This window comes from Schistocerca serialis, chromosome 6, assembly GCF_023864345.2.
Source record: "Schistocerca serialis cubense isolate TAMUIC-IGC-003099 chromosome 6, iqSchSeri2.2, whole genome shotgun sequence".
NCBI lineage: Eukaryota > Metazoa > Arthropoda > Insecta > Orthoptera > Acrididae > Schistocerca > Schistocerca serialis.
In genome coordinates, this window is record NC_064643.1 from 681,380,256 (window position 1) to 681,404,849 (window position 24,594).

Consider the following 24,594-nt stretch of genomic DNA (forward strand, 5'->3'; position numbering starts at 1 on the left):
GAATTTTTAAATGGTAAATTTTGAGACATTGCTGAACCATGTTAATTATTTGCATCTAAATATGAAATATAATTTGTCTGTCTGTTTGTTTCTAACTTTTCACATATTTGTTATTTGATTTTGCATATATTTGAATGGTTTAAGAAATTCCACCTCGAATTTCTTTTTCAGTAAATAGAATCATATCATATTCATGTAATAAATCTAATTCAGTTTTTGCCATTTTAACATTAAGTCCCAAGATAGTCCTGGAACTATAATGTATGAAAATGGGTCAAGTTCATAAGATTTAATACATGTCATTCTAAATCTTTTTAAATCTATTAAAATTTCAAGATACTATTTTTATTTAATTTTCTATACTAACCTAAATTTTTTGTATTGAACTTTTTGCAAACTGTTTTTGCTCTTTCATTATCTGCATCATATATATTATCTTTATTAATTCTTCAATAAAAACACTCCTTTTTAGGTAATTTTATATTGTAATTTTTCTTCAAATACATATATTCATATGGGGAAACTCCTTATTTGTGTATTAAAACTAATTGTTCACCTTCCTCTAAATTTTTCTTTTGTAAGATTAGAAGGTAATTTATCAATACTTGAAGCCATAAATTTGAATCTATCTAAAAATCTTATCGTTGATCCAGCTCTAACATGTTTACTAAAAGAAATACATATTTGTTCATAATTTGGAATTGCTTCAGTATCTTTACTATCAACTGCTTATTCTTCAATAAACAGACAAACATTGTAATTTGATAAATTCTGATTATAAACTGGATTAAATTTAGGATTTTATTAATTAAGATTGCCATTCTCAATATTTTCCTGCTAAATGGCAACGATTTCTTACTTCCTTTTCTCCAAATTCCAGTTAGTTTTCACAAATATGACAAGTTTCTGAGTTTTTATAATGGATTACATCTTTTTTAGTCAGCTTCATTGGAATATTTCGTATATATATTCTAGCAACTTCTCTTGATTCTTCTTAGAACATTTCAACGAATTTTTGTGCAGCATCATTACCTGTATAAGTAATTTGACTTTTATATTCACCATTAGAATATTTAACACAACAACCAACAAAAATTGGTAAATGTTTAAGATATTTGTGATAAGATTTTTCAGGATCTGGTTCACAAGTTTTAATTTTTTATAAGAAACTTTCGAAATCTGCATAAATTAAAAAAAGAACTTATAACTAAACATTATAATTTTAAAATTCAATTTTTGAAATTTAGTATCATATCTATTATTACTTCTTTATGTTCTTTTCAATCGTTTTCATGAATGCCTAATTTTACTTGTGAATGAATATATCTTAACCATCGACTGCAAAGATAAATTTGATATCCATTTGTTCTTTGTGTACTACTTAATACAGAAAAATTTTTATCCAACACTAATGTGAATGATTTTCGTCTAGTGTTGAAAGAATATTAACATGTTTCTCTTGTTCATTTTGTGTGATAAAGAGGTGCTTTCACATGTGTAAACAGTAATTGAAATGTTAGAGTTCTTTCAAATTTTGGAATATCTGTTAACTGAACAGGAAAATTAATTTTCTCTCTTTTTAAAAATTTCATCTAATTTGATTCCAATATTTTAATTCTCCATGATCATTTAGTAGCTACAAAGCTGATTTTATTGAATAAAGAAAACATTTTTATATTTTTTATGTTAACTACAGCTTTTTTATCTTCAATTATGTAGTAAATTGATGTAAGAAGAGACAAAAACTGGATTGTGTCTGTAATTCTTTAATCTTTGATCTTTGGTGTGACGTCATAAGCGAGTGACTGCATGTGAGATCGCTCTCTAAGTTTTCATATATTTTTAGGTTTCAGATACATATTTTAACGGTTTTTGTGATAATATTTACTATATAAGTGACGTATTAGTGGTTTCTTCATTCACCTCTGCCTTTCTTGTGTTGTGACCTGATATTTGTGAGTGTTTCATATCGAGCTACTTAACCTCTTGCCTGTGTTTACATTCCGTGCTGACCAGTTGCAGCTGTAGCGGCGCATCGAAAGCTAAGTACTAATTAATTGTTTGTGTATAGTGGTTTATTTAGGAACTTTAGTAGTCTTCAACTGGTGTACTGGGTGTTTTCTGGTGAAATAATTTCAGAAGAACCTTTTGGGAACTGTTTTCAGCTTTGTTACTGTGTCATTAGACATTTGATTCTCTTTCTGTATTAGTCTTTTGTTATATTCACATTTGTTGTTTATTAATACTGTTAATAATAGTAGTTACTTCCCTTGTAGAGTAAGTTTGTGATTATTGTAGTCAGGTTTTTATCATCTTCTTATTGTAGTAGTGGAACTTAGAAAAAGTAAAATTTTACCATGAGTGAGAAGTGTGGGCTTTGCCGTAGGTTTGTGAGTAGTGGATTGCGGTGTGAGACTTGTTCGAAGTATTTTCACTGGGGGGAATGCAGTGGGGAATCCAGTGGGATTCTGGTGAGATCCTCTCCTGGAACTGCAGGTTATGTAGCAACAGTAAGTTGATAGAGGAGCAGGAGTGTAAGATCTGTGCCCTTCAGGTGCAGTTGAAAAACGCACAGGAGGAGCTAGATAGGATGAGGAGGGAGAAGGGGGTTGGGGAATGGGAGCTGGCTGTTGGCAAGAGATCTGCTAGGAGAAGAAGATTTTCAGATAGTTTTACTATTGGTGTTTACAATAGATATGACCAACTGTCAGAGTCTATTGGAGAGGAATCTCTAGCAGCTGTAGATGTAGGAAGTATGCAGCAGACCGCAGTAGTTACTGTGCCTGGAACAGTTGCAAAATCGAAGAGGAAGAAGAAAGTTCTGCTGTTAGGTAGTTCTCATGGCAGAGGTGTAGGCCAGCAATTGCAGGAACTGCTGGGGAGTGAGTACCAGGTCACCAGCATTGTGAAGCCTAATGCAGGATTGGCTCAGGTGACTGTTAACATAGGAGGGTTATGTAGGGATTTTACTAAAGAGGATCAGGTAGTGATTGTGGGTGGGGCTGGTAATAGTATTGATAGGGATGGGGAGTATAACATAGATGGTGACCTGGAAAAGATAGCCACTCAGACTGGCAACATGAATGTGCATTTCGTGGAACTGTTTCGGCGTCACGACCGGCCTCATCTTAATACAGCCATCAGGTGTAATAACATGAGACTTTGGGGTGCGCTGATGACAGAAAGCATGGGTCACATTTCAGTGGTGTTGGTGGAGTCTATCAGCAGGACAGGTTTCACTAGACATGGCCTGCACCTCAACAGGTATGGGAAGGGGAGGTTGGCAAAGCTTATAGGTGACAGCATAGGTGGGGTTGGTGGGATCACTCATGGGAAAATTCCTGCAGTAGTGGGTGTTAGAGCTGTACCTTTTTAGATTGAAGTCAGCTGATAGGTATTCCTGCTTAAGGGAAGTCTCTCCAACAAGGGAATCACTTTTGACAAAACTTAGGTACCCGAGTAATGAGGGAATTAGTATATTTCATCAAAATATACAAGGTATTAGAGATAAAGTTAGTGAATTGCTTATAGATGTTGACTCTGTAATTATTGGCATATCTGAACACTTCTTAAATAAGGAGATAATTCAGAGGCTTCCTTTACCAGGATACAGGTTGGCTGGCAGCTCTTCGAGGAGCTCTTTGCGGTGTGGGGGAGTAGCCATGTATGTGAAAAACGGCATCCCATTTCAGCCAATTGATGTTTCAAAGTACTGCACTGAAAAGGTGTCTGAATGTTGTGCAGGTGTGGTTAAATTTAACGGAGCTAAACTTCTAACTGTTGTTATTTATAGATCCCCAGACTCCGATTTCACAACATTTTTGCTAAAGCTAGAGGAAGTTCTTGGTTCACTTTATAGGAAATACAAAAAGTTAGTTATATGTGGTGACTTCAATATTAATTGTATAAATGATTGTGCAAGGAAGAGGATGCTGGTAGACCTCTTTAATTCATATAATCTTATGCAAACCGTGTTCTTTCCAACGAGAGTGCAAGGGAACAGTAAAACAACCATAGACAACATTTCTGTTCATTCCTCATTACTAGAAGGGCATTCTGTTAGCAAAAAGGTGAATGGCCTTTCAGATCATGATGCACAAATTTTAACTTCAAAAGATTTTTGTGCTGCAACACGTGTTAAATATAGTCATCAGCTCTTCAGGAAAGCTGATCCAGTTGCTGTAGAGACCTTTGTAAACCTTATAAAGGAACAAGAGTGGCAAGATGTTTATAGCGCTGATACAGTAGACGATAAATATAATGCTTTTCTCAAGACTTTTCTCATGCTCTTTGAAAGTTGCTTTCCGTTAGAACGTTTAAAACAGGGTACTAGCACAAACAGGCAGCCTGGGTGGCTGACTAGAGGGATAAGAATATCTTGTAGAACAAAGTGGCAATTATATCAAAATGTTAGAAACAGTCAAAATCTAAATGCAGCAGCCCATTACAAACAGTATTGTAAGGTGCTTAAAATGTTATTAGGAAGGCAAAAAGTATGTGGTATGCAGATAGAATAGCTAAGTCTCAGGTTAAAATTAAAACCATATGGTCAGTCGTAAAGGAAGTTGCTGGTCTGCAGAGACAGGTTGAGGATATAGAATCAGTGTGTAGTGGGAATGTCCGTGTTACTGATAAGTCGCATATATGTACAGTATTTAATAATCACTTTCTGAATACAGCAGGTGAACTAAATAGAAACCTAGTCCCAACAGGGAGTCATATAGAGCTCTTAGAAAGAAGTGTTCCGAGACTGTTACCTGAAATGCTCCTCCATGATACTGACAAGAGGGAGATTGAGTTAATAATTAAATCACTAAAGACCAAGAACTCTCATGGATATGACGGGGTATCTAGCAGAATACTGAAGTATTGTTCTATGTCTGTTAGCCCAGTTCTCAGCCATATCTGTAACTTTTCCTTTAGGAGTGGTCGGTTTCCTGACCGATTAAAGTACTCAGTAGTGAAGCCACTTTATAAAAAGGGAGACATTGATAATGTTGACAATTTTAGACCTATTTCTATGCCATCGGTGTTTGCTAAAGTTATCGAGAAGGTTGTATATACAAGGTTACTGGAGCATTTAAATTCACATAATTTGCTGTCAAATGTTCAGTTTGGTTTTAGAAATGGTTTAACAACTGAAAATGCTATATTCTCTTTTCTCTGTAAGGTTTTGGACGGATTAAATAAAAGGTTGCGAACGCTAGGTGTTTTCTTTGATTTAACGAAGGCTTTTGACTGTGTTGACCACAAAATATTACTGCAGAAGTTGGACCATTATGGAGTAAGGGGAGTAGCTTACAATTGGTTCGCCTCTTACTTTAAGAACAGAAAGCAGAGGGGTAATTCTCCGCAATATTGAGAGTGGTAGTGATGTTCAGTCCCAATGGGGCACTGTAAAGTGGGGTGTACCCCAAGGGTCAGTGCTGGGGCCACTGCTGTTTCTTATTTATATAAATGATATGCCTTCTAGTATTACAGGTGATTCAAAAATATTTCTGTTTGATGATGACACCAGCTTGATAGTGAAGGACTTTGTGTGTAATATTGAAACAGTAACAAATAATGTAGTTCATGAAATAAGTTCATGGCTTGTGGGAAATAGTTTGATGCTAAATCACAGTAAAACTCAGTTTTTACAGTTTCTAACTCACAATTCAACAAGAACCGATATTTTGATCAGACAGAATAGGCATATTATAAGCGAGATGGAACAGTTCAAGTTCCTAGGCATTCGGATAGATAGTAAGCAGTTGTGGAAAGCCCATGTCCAGGATCTTGTTCAGAAGCTAAATGCTGCTTTATTTACCATTAGAACAGTATCTGAAATAAGTGACACTTCAACACGAAAAGTAGTCTACTTCGCATATTTTCATACTCTTATGTCGTATGGTATTATTTTTTGGGATAATTCTTCTGACTCAAAAAGGGTATTTTTGGCTCAAAAACGGGCTGTTCGTGCTATATGTGGTGTAAGTTCGAAAACCTCTTGTCGACCCCTATTCAAAAATCTGGGAATTCTGACATTGCCCTCACAGTATATATTTTCTTTAATGTCGTTTGTTAGCAATATTAGCCTATTCCCAAGAGTTAGCAGCTTTCACTCAGTTAATACTAGGCAGAAATCAAATCTGCATGTAGAATGCACTTCCTTGACTCTTGTGCAGAAAGGAGTGCAGTATTCTGCTGCATCCATTTTCAATAAGCTACCACAAGAACTCAAAAGTCTTAGCAGTAGCCCAAACACTTTAAAGTCTAAACTGAAGAGTTTCCTCATGGCTCACTCCTTCTATTCTGTCGAGGAGCTCCTGGAAGAGCTAAAAAATTAAGCAAATTCCAGTGTTACATTGTTGATTTTCTTCATTTAAACTTATGACTTGTCACCTGAATATGTTTTTTTATATTTCATTTTATCTGTTTCTAATAACGTGTTATAATTTCAGGTATTGACTCGTTCCATGACCATGGAGACTTCTCCTTAATTTGGTCCCATGGAACAATAAATAAATAAATAAAAATAAATAAAAACATTTAATTCTAAATTATCTATAGCAACCAGATTTTTTCCCTTGTATTTCTTCCATTTCAGTTAATAGTTTATTTGGTGATTTTTTATAAAAATCTTCTAAATCAGTTGTTCTTAATAAAACTTGATCAAATGTTTTAAAATTAAGGTCTTGCCTTTCTTCTTGTCTTTTACAGTTACAATAAAATTTTATGTTAACTTTACTTGCTGTTCTTTGAATTAAAACATTCTTTGATTTAGTGATTATTTCTTCTTTAATTTGATTAAAAATTCTTGTAATTCCACGATGTAATCAATATAGTTAATTCTATAAGGTATTATTCTTGATGTGAAAGGTGAAGCATTTCTATAAATATGTGTAGTTGATATGAAAAAATCTTCATCATCCAGAAAAATTAAACCTGGTTAATTTTTCTGATAATTATTTTGGTTAATGTCTTGATATTTATGTACTAGAAACTTTTGACAATAATTCTCATTGTCTTTAATAGTTCTCCCACAGAGTTATTGACAAGATCGATTAATTGTTGGTTTTTAAGATTAATAAAGATTTTTTAATTTTTTGTTTTTCAGTTTTTACAAAGATCATTTATGATTTTTTACTGAAATCGTTATCGTTTTTAATTTTACTTTCAGGTTTTTTGATAAGATTAATTAATTGTCTTTTTCAACATTTAGTACAATGTTTTATATTTTCCCTATACAGATTTTATTAATTCCTTTTCAAGTATTTTATTCAATTCGTTATTGTTATCACTGCTATTAATATTATCAACAGGATTTACATTAAAATCAATTAATTGACTTTTTCTAAGTATATAACAGTTCAATTTCTCTGTTTTGGCAACTGATTGAAGTTTTTTTAAAGTTTTATGTTTTGGTGCGGTCTCCTCTATTTCATTACTTATTTCTTTCCTGTTAAAATAATCAATAAATTCATACAGATATTTTCTAATTACATCTGAGTAACTACTTTCTTTAGAGTAATTTTCTGTATCTTTATAACTCAATTGACACTTTCCTTTGCAATAATTTTCTAAGCCATTAAGTAACTCAACTTCCTTCGAAGTTTTTTTCTTAGTATTTCTAGGGAAGGTAATTTGATTTTTTAAGTTATTATAACATTTACTGTTAAATGTGCCTTTTGAGATTTTAGGTTTGGAGGTTCTTATTTATAAAGAATACAATTTATTAAATTAGAAAATTTTGAAAATTAGAAAATGAGAATTTGGTTTTTTCAGAATAGGTAAATGAGATTTTTAAATTTTTGTATTTTTCTTTTAATTAAATTAAGATTTCCTTTGCTATAAATTTCTAAGCTTTTTTAAAATAGCTCACTTTTGCTCACCATTTTGTTTCCATTGTATTTATGTAGAATTTAATTTTTCGATATAAGGGAAATAAGATTTTTTGGTTGGGAAACTGAGAAATTGGATTCTTTGTTGGTATCTTGGAAATTTGACTCAGAAATACTCTTTGGTCCAGAATCAGCAGAGACATACTACTTACATGAAGTGAGAGCTCCTGCTAAAATTAGAAGAGGTACTAGAGTGACTGCCATTTTGGAATGGAATGTACATTTTAAAGATCTTCTTAAAGAGGACAGTGAAGATTTATGAGAAGGGCAGAACAATATGGGAACTGCTCTTGTGGAAGAGATGGCTGATAATGAAGTTAACACTCCCTTTAAAAATCAGAAAATGGAAAGGCAGTGGGTCCTGGAGATATAGTAACAGAAATATTTAAGTACAAAGGACCAAAAGTACCAGCAGCGCTTAAGTGGTTAAAGTTGATGAAATAGCTAAGAACAGAGGATGCCATATATTACAGCTATATAAAAAAAGGAGCAGGACAGATCCAACTTATTCCAGAGGAATAAGTACAATGGCTTCAATGAGTAGGTTTTTCAGTACTATAGTAAAGAACATGGTGGAAAATGTTGCACACGTTATTGTATCTCAGGGACAGTCAGGTTTTACTTCTGGAAAAAGGTGTATTGATAACATCTTTTGTGTTCTTCAATAAAATTCTTCAGGGTATCAGACCGCATCGTCATAATTTAAAATGCGTTGCAGCTAGCCTTCATCAGGGCCTTACGTTAACTGCTAAATGAACACACTTGATTCCTTAAATAGCTGCACGAGAAAACCGTGTCGTTACTTGATTGGCTGTAAAGGGAGGAGGAGGAGGGATGAAAGGTATGCTTTATTGGTGTTTCCTTTATTATCTGTCATTGGCTGAAATAGCTGTTTTCTATTGGTCTCTATATTAATCCACCCCATTGGAGGAGACGGACGAATAGCGAACAGGTGATGGCTGTGACGTTACACTGTTTCCATGCTGTCCAGAAGCCGGATGCGGCGTGCCATTGCTCTGTGTGCTCGCGACCACTACTGCGGCTCTCCGCGTGTCTGCATGGGCCGCCACGGCTCTGCCGCCGCTCCGTAGCCCTGCTATTGCAGGCAGCCAAGACCTCGGAAGCTTGTACCCGTCCTCTCTATTCATGTTGGCGGGTCTTTTGGCTATTTCTATCGCCTCTCTAATCTTTCTTTTGAAAGTGAGAGGCTGTTTCGCCAGGACGCGGGCTTCTTGAAAAAATATTGGTTTCCCGCACTCGTCTCGGTGTTCCGCCACTGCTGACTTAGTGTGTTGTTTCAGGCGGATATATCTTTCATGTTCCGAGAGCCTTGTGCTAATCGGACGTCCCGTCTCACCTATGTAGACTAATCCACACGCACAACCAATTTCATACACGCCAGCTGTGTGTAGTTTGTCAACTGCATCCTTGGTAGAACCGAGCATGTCTGATATTTTGTTTCTGCTTCGGAAAATTGGTTTGATGTCGGCTTTTCGTAGAATTTTGCCAATACGTTCGGTGACCCCTTGTACATATGGTAACACAGCAATGCTCTGTGCCTCCTTCTCCTCTTCCCTATTAGTCTTCTCCCTTGTCGACATGGTGCTGTCTATCATCTGCTTCCCATAGCCATTAGTTCCGAAGATGGACCTGAGGCGTTCAAGTTCTGTCTTCAGATGTTCTTCGTCGCTTATCCTGTACGCTCTCTTCGTTAGCGTGTGCAGGGCGGACTTCTTCTGCGTGGGGTGATGGTGGGAGGAGGCGTGAAGGTACCTGTCCGTATTGGTTGGTTTCCTGTACACTTTGTGGCCAAGTTTACCATCAGGTTTTCGATAAACTTCCACGTCGAGAAAAGGCAGCACCCCATTCTTCTCTGTTTCCATTGTAAACTGAATTTTCCTATGCTGTTGGTTAAGGTGCTTGTGGAAGTTCTGTAACTCCCCTTCTCCGTGGGGCCAGATGACGAAAGTCTGTAGATTCTGTTATCCCTTATCTGCCTTAAGCGTTATTAAAGTTTTTTGAATTAGTGGAATTTTGTTCGCTTAAGACTGGCCAGTGTTACGTAAACTGGTCTTTAGCGCCAAAGCATCTGCGTTTAAAAAGATGTAAACTGCTGAATGACCTTGCTTTTTTGAAGAGATGCAGAGACACGAGTGTTGTGCCGTATTCTTTGCGGTTGACGTCTCACATAAAAACGAACAAGGCGAGGAATATCTGTGTTAAAGCCAGTAAAGCATTGCTATGGGAAAGGATCCGCCACATCCGCATAAGTCTCGATGCTCACAACAGGAATTTGTGTGATCTGCACCTATTTCTGGCCGGAAAACTTCAGATGGATAAAGTCGACAGGTTAACCTTTCAGCAAGCATCAAGGACCAGCAATAGTATTACTAATCGCCAGATGAGAAAGTACGACAAACTACAACAGAAAGCCACGGACGAAACATTGACGCTGGACAGGCGACGGACAGTGGTCAACCTCTCCAGCCACACCTTGAGCGAAGCAACCACAGCAATGCTGGCCAAGGGGATGAATTTCGCAGTTGCACCTAAGCGAGTTCCAAAAGAAGATATCATAGAATCCGTAGAGGCTTCGGTACGTCATCTGCCACAGGCCGAGGCGGAGAAGATCCGGCAGGAAACGGTCAGAGTTCTGAATAAAGCAAAGTCACCGAAGCAAAACATCAACGCTGAGGAATATCATGCCATTAAGGAACTCAGGGACAACCCCCACTTAGTAGTGGTACAGGCAGATAAGGGCAACGCCACTGTAGTGCTGGACACAACTGATTACAACAGACGAATGGAAGATATTCTCGCAGAACCTATCTACAAGAAACTTCAGGGAGATCCGACGGCCAAGGTAATCAAAACGACGCAGGCACTGCTCAAGCACTCTAGAATCAACTTCGACAAGGCCAGAAGATTCATCCCGCAAGTGACACAGGCACCAAGGATATATGGTGTACCGAAGGTACACAAAACCGACTTCCCCTTAAGGCCCATAGTAAACAGTATAAATTCGCCGACCTACTACCTAGCGAAAGAACTGGCACCTAGGCTCCGACACCTAGTGCACCAAACCGAGTCCTACGTTAAGAATTCCACTCACTTCGTGTCTCTCCTAAAGGAAATGCGTGTTACGGACCAAGATCTGATGGTTAGTTTCGACGTCAAATCCCTATTCACGAATGTCCCAGTGTCAGATACTGTGAACATCCTAGAAGAACGCGTGGCACCTGATATATGTGAGCTTGTGCGCCACTGTCTGACGACCACCTATTTCAAGTGGAGAGGTCAATTTTATGAACAAACTGACGGTGTAGCTATGGGCTCACCCCTATCGCCTATCGCAGCAGAAATTTTCATGGAGGCATTTGAGGAAACAGCCCTCCAGTCCGCACCATTACGCCCAAATTGCTACACACAGCCTGACAGAAAAATAAAAACGAGCGCCTTTATTCGCAACAGAATATCGGAGGAACGACTACAAATACCAGCTAGATCCAGGCTCGCAACGGTTTCCCGAGCAGGCCAGCTTCCTACAACGGTCGGGCAGCTGACAAATAAATTCCATCTGGCGTGATGACGCCAATAATTCTCTACAGGCTAGGTCGCCGCCCTCGAGATATCCGTCTAATGGTCGTGCACGCCCCTCTTGTGGGCAGACGTGCTCCCGCTTCTCGGCAACAGTACAGAGGCATACACAGGGCAGGTAGTATCGATAACTGGGCACCAAGCACGTCGCACGTACACCGCACAGAAGTATAATACTCATAATAATGGAAAACTGAATCAATGAAGGAAGGGGTAACTGCTACTGACCCCAAGTACATTTAACCATGATCAAACTTTTAAAATAATAATTCTGTATGTACAATAAAACGCCAGTTCTCGTAATCAGCCAAGCAGGTACTTGTGCCAAATCTTACATTGTCATTCTGTTACGCTGGTTAGGTACGTTCCACGTGGTTAAGAAACTATACACGCTTCCTCGCAGTAAGTGTTAACTGTCAGTTATTGAAAATGTTAACTTTCAGTTATTTTCCAGAAATTTACAAAAATAAGGTACTGTCTGTCGTTGTAAGTGTCTCACCATTTGTATGAAGTGAAGAAAAAAGAAAATATGTAGAGAAGGACAGCAAAGTTCCGTACAGCTCAGCTGGCGTGAGGCCATAACAGAAATTCTCAACCATTTACTTGGTTGGTTAGTTGGTTGGTTTGGAAGGAGACCAGACAGCGTGGTCATCGGTCTCATCGGATTAGGGAAGGATGGGGAAGGAAGTCGGCCGAGCCCTCTCAGAGGAACCATCCCGGCATTTGCCTGGATTGATTTAGGGAAATCACGGAAAACCTAAATCAGGATGGCCGGACGCGGGATTGAACCGTCGTCCTTCCGAATGCGAGTCCAGTGTCTAACCACTGCGCCACCTCGCTCGGTAACCATTTACTTTACCATCACACTGCAGGGCAGATGTGAATACATAGCACACAACGCTTTATGGCGGACAGAGGAACATGAGATGGTAGAAATATGTATCATGATGATGTAGGAGGCTGTGATAAGCTTTTAAATGCCTATTTCATGTTGTTAATATGTTCTACCAAACACTGACGCAAAATTCAATTAATGTTAGTGTTACATATCCTCACTCCATGTAAGACTGCTGATAGGTTTCTAATTTATCCCACTAGACTGCGAGTAGTGTTGTGAACCCCATTTACTACATTTACCAATCAAGCACTTCTGATTATAATTTCATCGCCCTATTGTGATTCAAAGCGAAATCTGGAGCTCGGCAACAATCGCTTTAGCCTGTGTTAACAGTCTCGTCCCCGGAAGCAGGAAATGAAAAACATGTGTCAGTAGTGAAACATTTCAGTCTGTAAGTAATTCATAATTTGATAGATAAGCTTCATCCTTATAAATTTAGTATTTATAAAGTGTATGATTTTAACCTAGAAACTGTCGTGGCCGACAATGTAATAGTTGGCAGTTGATATAATTATGACAAATTAGGAAATTACGAGAAAAACGCCCAAATACTTCGACAAAAGCGAGAGACAGTGCGAACGGAGTTTCGTGAGATCTAAAATGAGAGTTACTGTGGGGAGCAATGTTTACAACCGTTTTATAGCGTTTGAAATGATGACTATTTAATTTACGTAAAATCTTGCAGACTGCAGGGGATAATTATCGCTGACAACATATGAGCTTTGTCTCCCTCTGAAATAGTATTTCGTTTGTAGCATTTTAAAAGCAATTATTTCTCCCCATTTATAAATGACAAACTGGAGTTTCATTCTGCGATCAAAAGTACTTTTGTTGTCAAAGATTTAACGCTGACAAGCATTTTTAGCGAGATGGAAAATTCGTTAGGAAACAGCTGCTCTGTAAAAAGAGAACAGCCTGTTGTCATATAAACAGTGTCGGCGAAACATGCAGTGAATGTTAAACAGAATAGCTTCAGTTGGTGGCTAATATTTATGTAAAGAATTTGAAGAGAGGAGAACTGCTGGTTGACTTGAGCAGTAAATAATTTTACCAATACCACCTACACTCTACGATACAATTAATAGTGGTTTTAGTGTTAAGTTATTATGTCCCTTTTGAAAAGACCATACTATTTTGCTGAGATATTATTTTGACGTTAGCATTAAATCACTTGTCGACTAGCTGTAGCAAGAGGTTTTTGGATTAATAAAGATTAAATATTTATACACAGAACAATTAATAACATGAAAGTTATGGTGGAGTAATGTTTAGAGTGAAATGAAAACATTTTTTCATTGTTATATCTCTATCTGCACCATGTAAATCACTATAAGGTGTTAGGAGAGGGTACTTCTCATTATGTCACATTTTACTGTTCATTTCCTTTTCTATTCCCGAATGGAGCAGGGGAACAATGATTTTATGAGTGGGATTTATTATGCGTATTTTTCTGTTTTTATCTTCATCATCTTTATAGGATCAGTACATTAAGGGTCAACAAACATTCATGGTTTTCGCCCAGAAAGCTTTTCTGGGAATTTTATAGGTTTATGTATGTGACATGGTTATCGGAATCACAGATTTTTGGAGAGGAAAAGGATGATAGTCGAAGAGAGTGCAGAGGTTGACGACTGATAAGGGAGGGTAAAGCAGATACTTTAGATCCAGTTTATACAATTAATCCTCGATGTTGAATGATCTCTGTGTTTCATTACCTGTATCAGCCCGTACGCAATGGTGGCAGGGATCAAGAAAGGAAAGAATCGTTGTTTGCAGTTATTATATCTACATTTTGTGTGCCTGATGCTCTCCTGTGTTCTAATCCTGTAATTAAACACAGAATGTATGGTTGTATTTGATAGGAATAAATATTTCTTGCAGGCAACTTAAGTCTGTAGTTTGCTATAACAGTTTTGCCAAGGAAGGGATGTAGGCAGAGTGGCAGGACAGTTTAATTGTTACGTCAGGACGAGTTGTTGTTCAGGGATTTGATGTTAAGGACCGATGATCAGGATCTGCTGTCTGATACTCCTTCAGCGCGTCTAGGCAAGATCAGTCGTGTCTTGGTAGAACCTCTATTATGGTATGGCTACAGGTTTTGGAATGTTTTGGAAGTAAGCCGTGATTCTGTTGAATAATTTTGTTTCAGCTTTTGGATGTTAGTGGGAAACTATGGTGGTATTTGTTTCTTTTGGGAGTGATGTGCACAAATAACTATGAATTCTGTAGGAAGTACGCTGTTTGCAGTTGAACTGCTACCACATGTGATGGCAGTAAGAAGAAACAGTTTCCTTTTGATCGATCGATAATGTAAATTCACTGTCAGTGTATCAAATAAATTCAAGGGAAATGTTTGCGCTTAATGGGGTTTAAACTTCTTATTTTTATGAACGATTTGTGGGAACTTGAAACCTTGTGTCTTTTTTCAGCCACATTGTCACATGGGACAGGACTAGAGATTAATTCTTATGCTTTTAGATCAGTAATGTTTCGATTTCAGCAGTCAGTCGGTATACTAGGGAGTTTACGAATTTAAGTTTCTTGGCCACGTAACTTTTTGTAAATCCACATGCTTCTCAGGTCGTACATGGGGTCGTATCCCAGGTGATTAATAAATAGCATTAAATTTTCTACGTTGAAGGAATGCCTATAAGTGTGTACAAATTTTATAATTACATACTATAGCAAGCATATCCACTTATCAGCACTTGCCTGTTCTCAGATGCTACCAACTTCTATCCTGTAAATCTTCGTCTGAAAGATGTCTCCTTCCCGTGGCTTTGGCTACAGTTCCAATTATTTTTGCCCTTGGTCTCCCTCGGCTCCTTCCCCTGGTGGAGACCAGTGGAACAAACACTGCAGCCATTGTTGTTCTTCCATCTGTTGGACATATCCATACCACCTCAATACTCGACTAACTGTGACTGGTTCCACCACGTCCATCTCCATTCTTACATACGGAGTCCTTGGTCGATACAACCAGCTTGCTCTCAAGTTCCACCCATTTCGACAGCCTCAGTTTTCTCTTTTTGTCTCTCATTTAATGTCCAACAATCAGAGCCATATACCAGAATCCTTTCAACCACAGTATGTAGCACTATTTCCTTTGTTCATCCAGGTATGAGCAAACTCCAAAAAACAACCATTTAATGATCTAATAGCTACCCTCATTTGACAGATACCATCTAAAAATCTAATGGCTAGCCTTGCTTTACTTATTCTGTGCGGTGCATCCACTTCACTCTGGCCAGCCTTAGGAAACAGTGAATCCAGATACTTGAACGATTCCATGTTCCTTATCAGGCCAAGCTCAAATCCAAAATCCTCATCTTGCCTGCTTCCAACAATAAATGTTATTCCAGTTTATTCAGTCTCCAGTTTATTCAGTCTCCATTATTTATAAGTGTCTATTAACTTTCCCATTTGATACGTGATGTCACCCTTATCCAGAGCCACAAGTACTTGAATGTCAGCAAACAGTAATGAATGTAAATGTTGATGTTGTCTGCCATATCCAAGCTTCTGCATTGTCTATGCCAGTAACCAAGAACAACTTTTAAATACCACTTAATTAGAACATCATTGTCTTTATCTCTTACTTCTTTTAATGCTTTCCTGTATCTTACCACCAACCTTTACAACTGCCTTGCAATGGTGGTATATGCATTTCACCAACTCTATTAATGTACCACACACTCCAACATTTTCCAATGCTGTCTATGGTAACGTCACTGGTACAGAATCATAGACCTTTTCTAAATCAACAAATGGTATGGAATCATAGACCTTTTCTAAATCAACAAACATCAAATGGTGATTTTTACTTTTTGCAATCATTTTCTGACACATCAGGCGAACACAAAAGATGTAAGCGTAGGCTTCCGCGGCCGTTGTCTTCTTCAATAAAATTCTTCAGGATATCAGACCGCATCGTCATAATTTAAAATACGCCAACGTTTCGGCCAGCGTTGCAGCTAGCCTTCATCAGGGCCTTACGTTAACTGCTAAATGAACACACTTGATTCCTTAAATAGCTGCACGAGAAAACCGTGTCGTTACTTGATTGGCTGTAAAGGGAGGAGGAGGAGGGGTGAAAGGTATGCTTTATTGGTGTTTCCTTTATTATCTGTCATTGGCTGAAATAGCTGTTTTCTATTGGTCTCTATATTAATCCACCCCATTGGAGGAGACGGACGAATAGCGAACAGGTGATGGCTGTGACGTTACACTGTTTCCATGCTGTCCAGAAGCCGGATGCGGCGTGCCATTGTTCTGTGTGCTCGCGACCACTACTGCGGCTCTCCGCGTGTCTGCATGGGCCGCCACGGCTCTGCCGCCGCTCCGTAGCCCTGCTATTGCAGGCAGCCAAGACCTCGGAAGCTTGTACCCGTCCTCTCTCTTCATGTTGGCGGGTCTTTTGGCTATTTCTATCGCCTCTCTAATCTTTCTTTTGAAAGTGAGAGGCTGTTTCGCCAGGACGCGGGCTTCTTGAAAAAATATTGGTTTCCCGCACTCGTCTCGGTGTTCCGCCACTGCTGACTTAGTGTGTTGTTTCAGGCGGATATATCTTTCATGTTCCGAGAGCCTTGTGCTAATCGGACGTCCCGTCTCACCTATGTAGACTAATCCACACGCACAACCAATTTCATACACGCCAGCTGTGTGTAGTTTGTCAACTGCATCCTTGGTAGAACCGAGCATGTCTGATATTTTGTTTCTGCTTCGGAAAATTGGTTTGATGTCGGCTTTTCGTAGAATTTTGCCAATACGTTCGGTGACCCCTTGTACATATGGTAACACAGCAATGCTCTGTGCCTCCTTCTCCTCTTCCCTATTAGTCTTCTCCCTTGTCGACATGGTGCTGTCTATCATCTGCTTCCCATAGCCATTAGTTCCGAAGATGGACCTGAGGCGTTCAAGTTCTGTCTTCAGATGTTCTTCGTCGCTTATCCTGTACGCTCTCTTCGTTAGCGTGTGCAGGGCGGACTTCTTCTGCGTGGGGTGATGGTGGGAGGAGGCGTGAAGGTACCTGTCCGTATTGGTTGGTTTCCTGTACACTTTGTGGCCAAGTTTACCATCAGGTTTTCGATAAACTTCCACGTCGAGAAAAGGCAGCACCCCATTCTTCTCTGTTTCCATTGTAAACTGAATTTTCCTATGCTGTTGGTTAAGGTGCTTGTGGAAGTTCTGTAACTCCCCTTCTCCGTGGGGCCAGATGACGAAAGTCTGTAGATTCTGTTATCCCTTATCTGCCTTAAGCGTTATTAAAGTTTTTTGAATTAGTGGAATTTTGTTCGCTTAAGACTGGCCAGTGTTACGTAAACTGGTCTTTAGCGCCAAAGCATCTTGTTTCGTAATAAAACTTTTATGAAACCTTTAACTACCTGAAAGGGCTTCACCGTGGCAGAAATTTATCAGTGGACTTTGAGCCGTTTCTGCAGTTGCTAAGTGTAGTTATTTGTTTAATCAGTTCCAGTTCTTGAGCTGCGCTGTGGCAATACGTAATTCTTACTGTAATTCCTCAGTATTTTAAATCACACTGACAGAAAAGGAAACGTCACAACACCGAGGATGAGTTGTGCGACATAAACGGAAGTTGGTAGGCGTGCTTCAGCGTGTGAAAGATGATGTCTATCAGATTTTGATATCTATCAGATTTCACGCCAGTCGTAAAAGAGTAGCGGTAGTAACGCCGTTATGAGGATGCAAATCAGATTTGCTTTAAATACGCGCTACAACGGTATGGAGCCTTAGTTACCTTTGAGATTAGACGTGGTGATTGATGTTAGGAAACAATGCCTTTAAGGCGACAAAGACGCCAGTGCGTACATCTCACTGAGTTTGAACGAGGTCGTGAAATATGGCTATGAGAAGCTGGACGTTCCTTCTGCCATTGTGCAGAGAGACTTGGCAGGACTTTAGGCACTGTACGTGATTGCTGGCAGCGATGCTCATGAGAACATCCGGTCGCAACAAGACGGACACTTGGTACTCGTGCTACCAAGAAGGAAGACCATCGTGTTCGGTATGTGGCTCTGTCTCGTAGTACTGCATCTGTAGCAACAATTTCACCAGCAACTGCCACGACAATGACACAAAGAAGTATTCAAAATCGGTTACTTGAAGGAGATCTCCGAGGCAGACGCCCTGCAGCGTGCAATCCACTAACTCCAAACCACCGCCACTTGAGACCTGAGCGATGTCAAGCGAGAGCTCATTGGAGGGCGGGGCGGAGGTTTGTTATGTTTTCTGATAAAAGCTAGTTCTGCATCGGTGCCAGTGATGGCCTTGTGTTGGTTAGGAGGACGCCAATGGAGGGCCTGTAACTAACCTGCCTGTGTACTAGACACATGGGGCCTATGGTCGTATGACACCAGGGGCACTTTCATGGTTATCATACGCACCCTGACTGCAAATTTGCACGTCAGTCTCTTGTTCGACTGTTGTGCAGCCATTCATAAACAGCATTTAAAAAATGGTTCAAATGGCTCTGAGCACTATGGGACTTAACATCTGAGGTCATCTGTCCCCTAGAACTTAGAACTACTTAAACCTAACTAACCTAAGGACATCACATACATCCATGCCAGAGGCATGATTCGAACCTGCGACCGTAGCAGTCGCGCGGTTCCGGATTGAAGTGCCTAGAACCGCTCGGTCACTGCGGCCGGCTAAACAGCATTCCAGGTGTTGTTTTCCAATAGGATAACGCTGTCCCACAGAAGATGTTGTAACCTAACATGCTCTACCGACTATCGACGTATTGCCTTGGCCTATTCGATCGGCAGATCTGTCTCCAATCAGGTACATACCGGACATCATCGAACGACTATTCCAGCGTCATCCACGAACAGCGTGATCCGTCCCTTTATTGACCGACCAAGTGCAACAAGCGTGGAAATCCATCCTACAAACTGTGACATCCGGCAACTGTACAACACGATCCGTGCTTGTAGCGGCATTCCACATTTACAATGGCTTACCTCGCGCTTACATTAACCTGTGTTCTTGCAATGTTAATCACTTAGATACGTTACCTAGAGAAATGATTCTTGAAATTTCATTTCTCTACCTTAATTATTTTTTAGTGTCACAATTTTTTTCCATCAATGTATTTTGATACGAAAAAGACGGCTAATTTATTCTAGGTGCACCAGCGTGAGCCGACGTTTATTAATTAATTTATTTATTTATTTTAAATATTACCCTGCACCCAAGCATTTTAAGAACTGTACTTATCAATGTGGTGAACACTGTGTTTAACTGCCTTATTACTGCTCATCAGTGCTCAGGTTATTAAACTGTGTAACTATAAAGTTTTCAATTGCTTTCTGATAATAAACTGCAGCGATGGTGAGTCATTTGGACTTGCCATCGCAAGAAATTTTTACAATTTACAGAATATTCAAATGTAGTACATAAATTAAATGTGGTGCACACGCACCACACGCACCAAGTACAAAATATATCAGACAAAGACAAAATGTGAGTACAAAACATAGTAGCAAATCAGAAAAATGTATATACAAATTATTTGACAGATAACAGAGTGCATACGCACTGAAAAAATTCTTTAGCATTTTCAGAACAAATAAACAGAATGGCAAAAAATCATGTTAACAAGTGACATGAGTGTACTCGCACTGGAGTTGAGAACATATCAGCAATGACGAAATGTATATACAATGAGTAACAAATGACATAAGTGCATACGCACTGAAGTATTGAATATACAGAATGAGTACAAATCATATTGAAAAAAGAGAAAAGTGCACAGGCACTGAAGTTCAGTAGAAAACATATTAACACATAACATTAGTGCACATGCACTGTAGTTCAGGACATATCATCAAAATAAAAAATGTATATACAATATAAAAGACAAGAGTGCACATATACTGTACTTCAGAACAAATCGAAAAAATGTCTTTAGCATTTTCGCAATAAATAATCATAATGGCAAAAAAATCATGTCGACAAGTGCCATAAGTGTACTCGCACTGGAGTTCAGCGAATCGAAAAAAATGTATAACCCATGAACATAAATGATGTTAGCAAAAAAATGATTTTCACTATGTGACAAGAATTAGGATAGGAAAGGGAAGGATTGCATCATGGTTGTAGCACTTTAGATTGCACACAGGTGTTCTGAAAGTCCATATCTTTCCACAGAAGTACAACACCAAGTGACACAATTTGAAGTTCTTTTCCCATCAGAATTTATCAGCGTAGCCAAGACACTGAACTGTCGTAGTAATGTTCCATGTTTCCATTTTGGCAGTACACTAGGTACACCAAACAGTCGGACCATAATAACGTCTTCATCGCTCACGGTGGTGGACAGCATGTCGTGTCAACACCACGCTCTTACAAGGCACACCAACGTAGAATTAGTGCAAAACCAAAGATAGTGCTCCATGATCCCTAGGATAGACAGGACAAATGGACATTGCAGTAATTCAGGGTAGTTAGCTCATAAGGTGAAGGACATTAAGTCACATACCATTCTTCATTAGTAGTTTGCGGCATTCATAGCCCAGTTATTGAACATTTCTGTACCATGTATGTAGTATTACAGAAAAATGTTCATTAATTGTTTTACATAGAATCAGTAGCCTTCTTTTCCTAGTTACAAAGCATTATTAAATAATCGCATTCTTTTCCAGTTACAAAGTATAGCATAGTTAATTAATCATTTGTCATTTCAATATAGTAAGAATTATTAGCTTTTTCCTAATTACAAAGCATTATTAAACAATCACATTCTTTTCCAGTTACAAAGTATCAACATTGAAAACAAGAGCTAATTAATGGCATAATTAATAACATAATTCATTGAGTGACATTAATTACTGGCACTCAGTAGCCAGCAAGTATTGAATAGAATAAAACATTGTTCATCATTCAGTATTATTCAGATCATTACGAAGTCATTACTAAAAATCAGTTAATTACAGTCATAGCATTAATAATCATGGGCATTATAAGTAGTCTCATTACAATAAAACATTGTTCCTCATTCAGTATTATTCAGATCATTACGAAGTTATTATTAAAAATCAGTTAATTAGAGTCATAGCATTAATAATCATGGGCATTATGAGTAATCTCATTACAATAAAACATTTTTCCTCATTCAGTATTATTCAGATCATTACAAAGTCATTATTAAAAATCAGTTAATTACAGTCATAGCATTAATAATCATGGACATTATAAGTAGTCTCATTACAATAAAACATTGTTCCTCATTCAGTATTATTCAGATCATTACAAAGTCATTATTAAAAATCAATTAATTACAATCATAGCATTAATAATCACGGGCATTATAAGTAGTCTCATTACAATAAACAGTGGCAGTTATTAGCCAGTTACTAAGCATTATTTTATATATATATTTTTTTGTATCATTAAGAAGTCATTACTGAAGTGACATACTATTCAGAGTTGATCAGTATTATTCAGAATTATCATAAACTAGTGAAATTATGTGGGACTGGTAATACCTCTTTTAGCAATGCATTGCGTTGGGATCGATAATTAATTGCTGAGGCATAACACTATTTGCTTTTGACCTATTGCTGCAAATGAGGATAGGTAACGTCATTCGTCATGAGTCAGCTGTAGCAAGGTTATGTAACAAGGCAGTATATGTGATCACATTTATAAGTGATATACACAAATGGGTAAAAAATAAAAATGCAAGTACTAGAACATGTATAATAAGTAACAGGTTTAGTAAGTATCATGAAAAGCTTCTCCTGGAAAAAATACAAAATGGATTATTGACCTGAAAGAAGAAACGCACACTATGCTGAAAAGTAGTGAACTTCGAATTAACAGGTAGTGAAATGTGTATAAAAATGTGTTCCATAGCTGTCCTTTCCAAAACTTTCCATCATCCTACTATGCAATATAACACCTGCTGTCAAAGCAAACTGCAACAAATACTTAAATAACTACATAGCATAAATACATAACTTCAACATTATCCTCATCTGTAAAGAAAAAACTTCATTATCAATCACTTCATTATCCATATTATCATAACTTCATTATTATCATCACCTTTAAAGAAAAACTTCATTATTCATAAAAGCATATTCTTCATCAGTATTCATCAGCATTCATTATCATCTGCAAAAAAAATCACTTCATTACTCATTATATAACTATTCCTTATCTCTAGCATATTTCATCACTAAACTAAGATGTGTAGTTCTGTCTGACAGCCTGCATCAATCACCTTGTATTCTGAAAGAAAAAATTAGTTAAGACTGCTATTCTACGATGAGTATAGTATATTCTTGTTAATGCTTGTTAATCCTGATCCATTTACTCTTCCTCATAAAGTTATTGCATCTTCTTTCGTTTATTCTGTAGGTGAAATTCCCATTTCTGTTGAATTTATTTCTTACACGCATCATTTCTTTCTGAAATTGATGAACAAAGATTAATGTCTTGCATTTAAATCATATACCCACTAAATAATGACTGGTTTATGGTAACATAATTAACCATACAGCATAACATGACAGAAAACGTAATATGTCAAAGACATTGACAGTGTTCAGATGCAAAAGTGTACACAGAATAATACAATGCAGCAGCAAAAAACGTAAAACAGTCACGATCTTGATGTGTCATAGGGCAACAAATGTCAAAGTCAACTGGTGTGTGTTATATCTTAACTATCTCACAGTACATACAAACAAAACTGGAGTACAATCATATACACAAAAAAAATGGAAAATGTGCTCGGTCTGATGTGTAACGACAAGAAAAACGACCTGCTAACCTTACCTTGCCGGGCACTTGTCAAGAAAAAAATACGATAATCATCAGTAATTAGTCATGTGAATATAATTGCATAAGTGGTCATAAAGATTAGTAAATGGCATCATAGCATGTTACATCATAAAGTGTCTTCATTCAATAAATGGTTTAATATTTGACCAATGGTGGTTGCCTTTCGATTTTCTGGTTCTCAAAGTTTCGACGTGTACAACATTGGGGTGAGGGATGCTGCGAATCCGAAATGGACCTGCGTATAGAAGTTCAAATTTACTGCACTTACCTTTTAATTTGCTGGATAAATAGTGTGTACGTACTAATATTTTCTGTCCAATGTGAAAGTCTCGGCGTCTACAAACCTGTTTTTGCTGTCTTCTCCGGCGCTCTGCGGCACGTTTGATGTTGTTCAGAGCAATGTCAATTATTTCGTGGTGTCTTAGTCGACGACATTTAGGGAAGTTTACTAATTCTTTAATTTTGTTTGGTGGTTCAACGTTTTTCAATATAACAGACGGAGATAGCATAGTGGATTCATTTGGAATGGAATTAATTACATCTTGGAATGAGAGTATGTGTGTATCCCAATCAATATGTCTTTTGTGGCAGTATATTCGGCACAGCTTACCAATTTCTTTCATTAACCGTTCACAAGGGTTCAAAGAAGCATGGTACTTGGATATATAAATCGGAGAAATGTTTCTAGCTCGTAACATGCGTGTCCATATGCCAGAACGAAATTGAGATCCATTGTCAGAAATTACTCTCATCACATGCCCTACATGAAATAGAAAATGTTTTACAAATGCTTTCGAAACAGTTTTAGCAGTAGCTTTGCGTAATGGAGTGAAAGTAACAAATTTTGAAGTGAGCTCAACAGCGACAAAGATGTAGCAAAAACCTCTGTTAGTTCTCGGAATCGGACCAAAAATATCTACTGCGCCCATATGTCTTAATTTAACAGGTATAATGGGATATAATGGAGGAATATGTGAAGTGGTGTCTGATTTAGCTTTCTGGCAAATTTTACAAGACGCTAAAACTCGTCGTATACGTTTTTCCATGTTGGTAAAATAACAGTTCTGTCTCAGTATAAGAAAACATTTTCGTGCTCCGTAATGTGCGTAACTTAAATGAGTGTACCAGATTAATTTGTTAACCAGTTCGTCAGGAATGCATAATAACCAATTGTTGCTGTCAGGATGAGAGCGACGAAACAGAATGTCATTGCGTACAGTGTAATGGTTTCTAATCGTAACATTATTCTTATCTTGCCAAAGGTGTTTAATTTCTTTCCACACATTGTCTTTATTTTGCTCTTGTGCTATGTCCTGTAATGACGATGAAATAAAGTTTTCAAATGCAACTTGCTGAATGTACATGACACTGAAATTTGTTTTGCAGAAGTTGGTTGCTACGTCT

At 37.9% G+C, this 24,594-nt stretch overlaps 1 protein-coding gene across 1 annotated transcript; it reads left to right on the plus strand.

Annotated features, from left to right (window-relative positions):
• Positions 1–10,284: 10,284 nt before the first annotated feature.
• LOC126485030 (uncharacterized) lies at positions 10,285–14,834 on the plus strand. The gene is made up of 2 exons (XM_050108634.1): positions 10,285–10,857; positions 14,808–14,834. Exons 1-2 carry the CDS (start codon positions 10,285–10,287, stop codon positions 14,832–14,834), a joined length of 600 nt encoding a protein of 199 aa, XP_049964591.1.
• The last annotated feature ends 9,760 nt before the right edge of the window (positions 14,835–24,594 follow it).

What these genes read in the sequence shown, in the direction of transcription:
- LOC126485030 (XM_050108634.1), top strand. Translation starts at nt 10,285, where the DNA reads ATGAGAAAGTACGACAAACTACAACAGAAAGCCACGGACGAAACATTG. An exon ending in GGATATATGGTGTACCGAAG is followed by an intron (nt 10,858 to 14,807) that starts GTACACAAAACC and finishes GTCTTTTTTCAG; the next exon opens with CCACATTGTCACATGGGACA.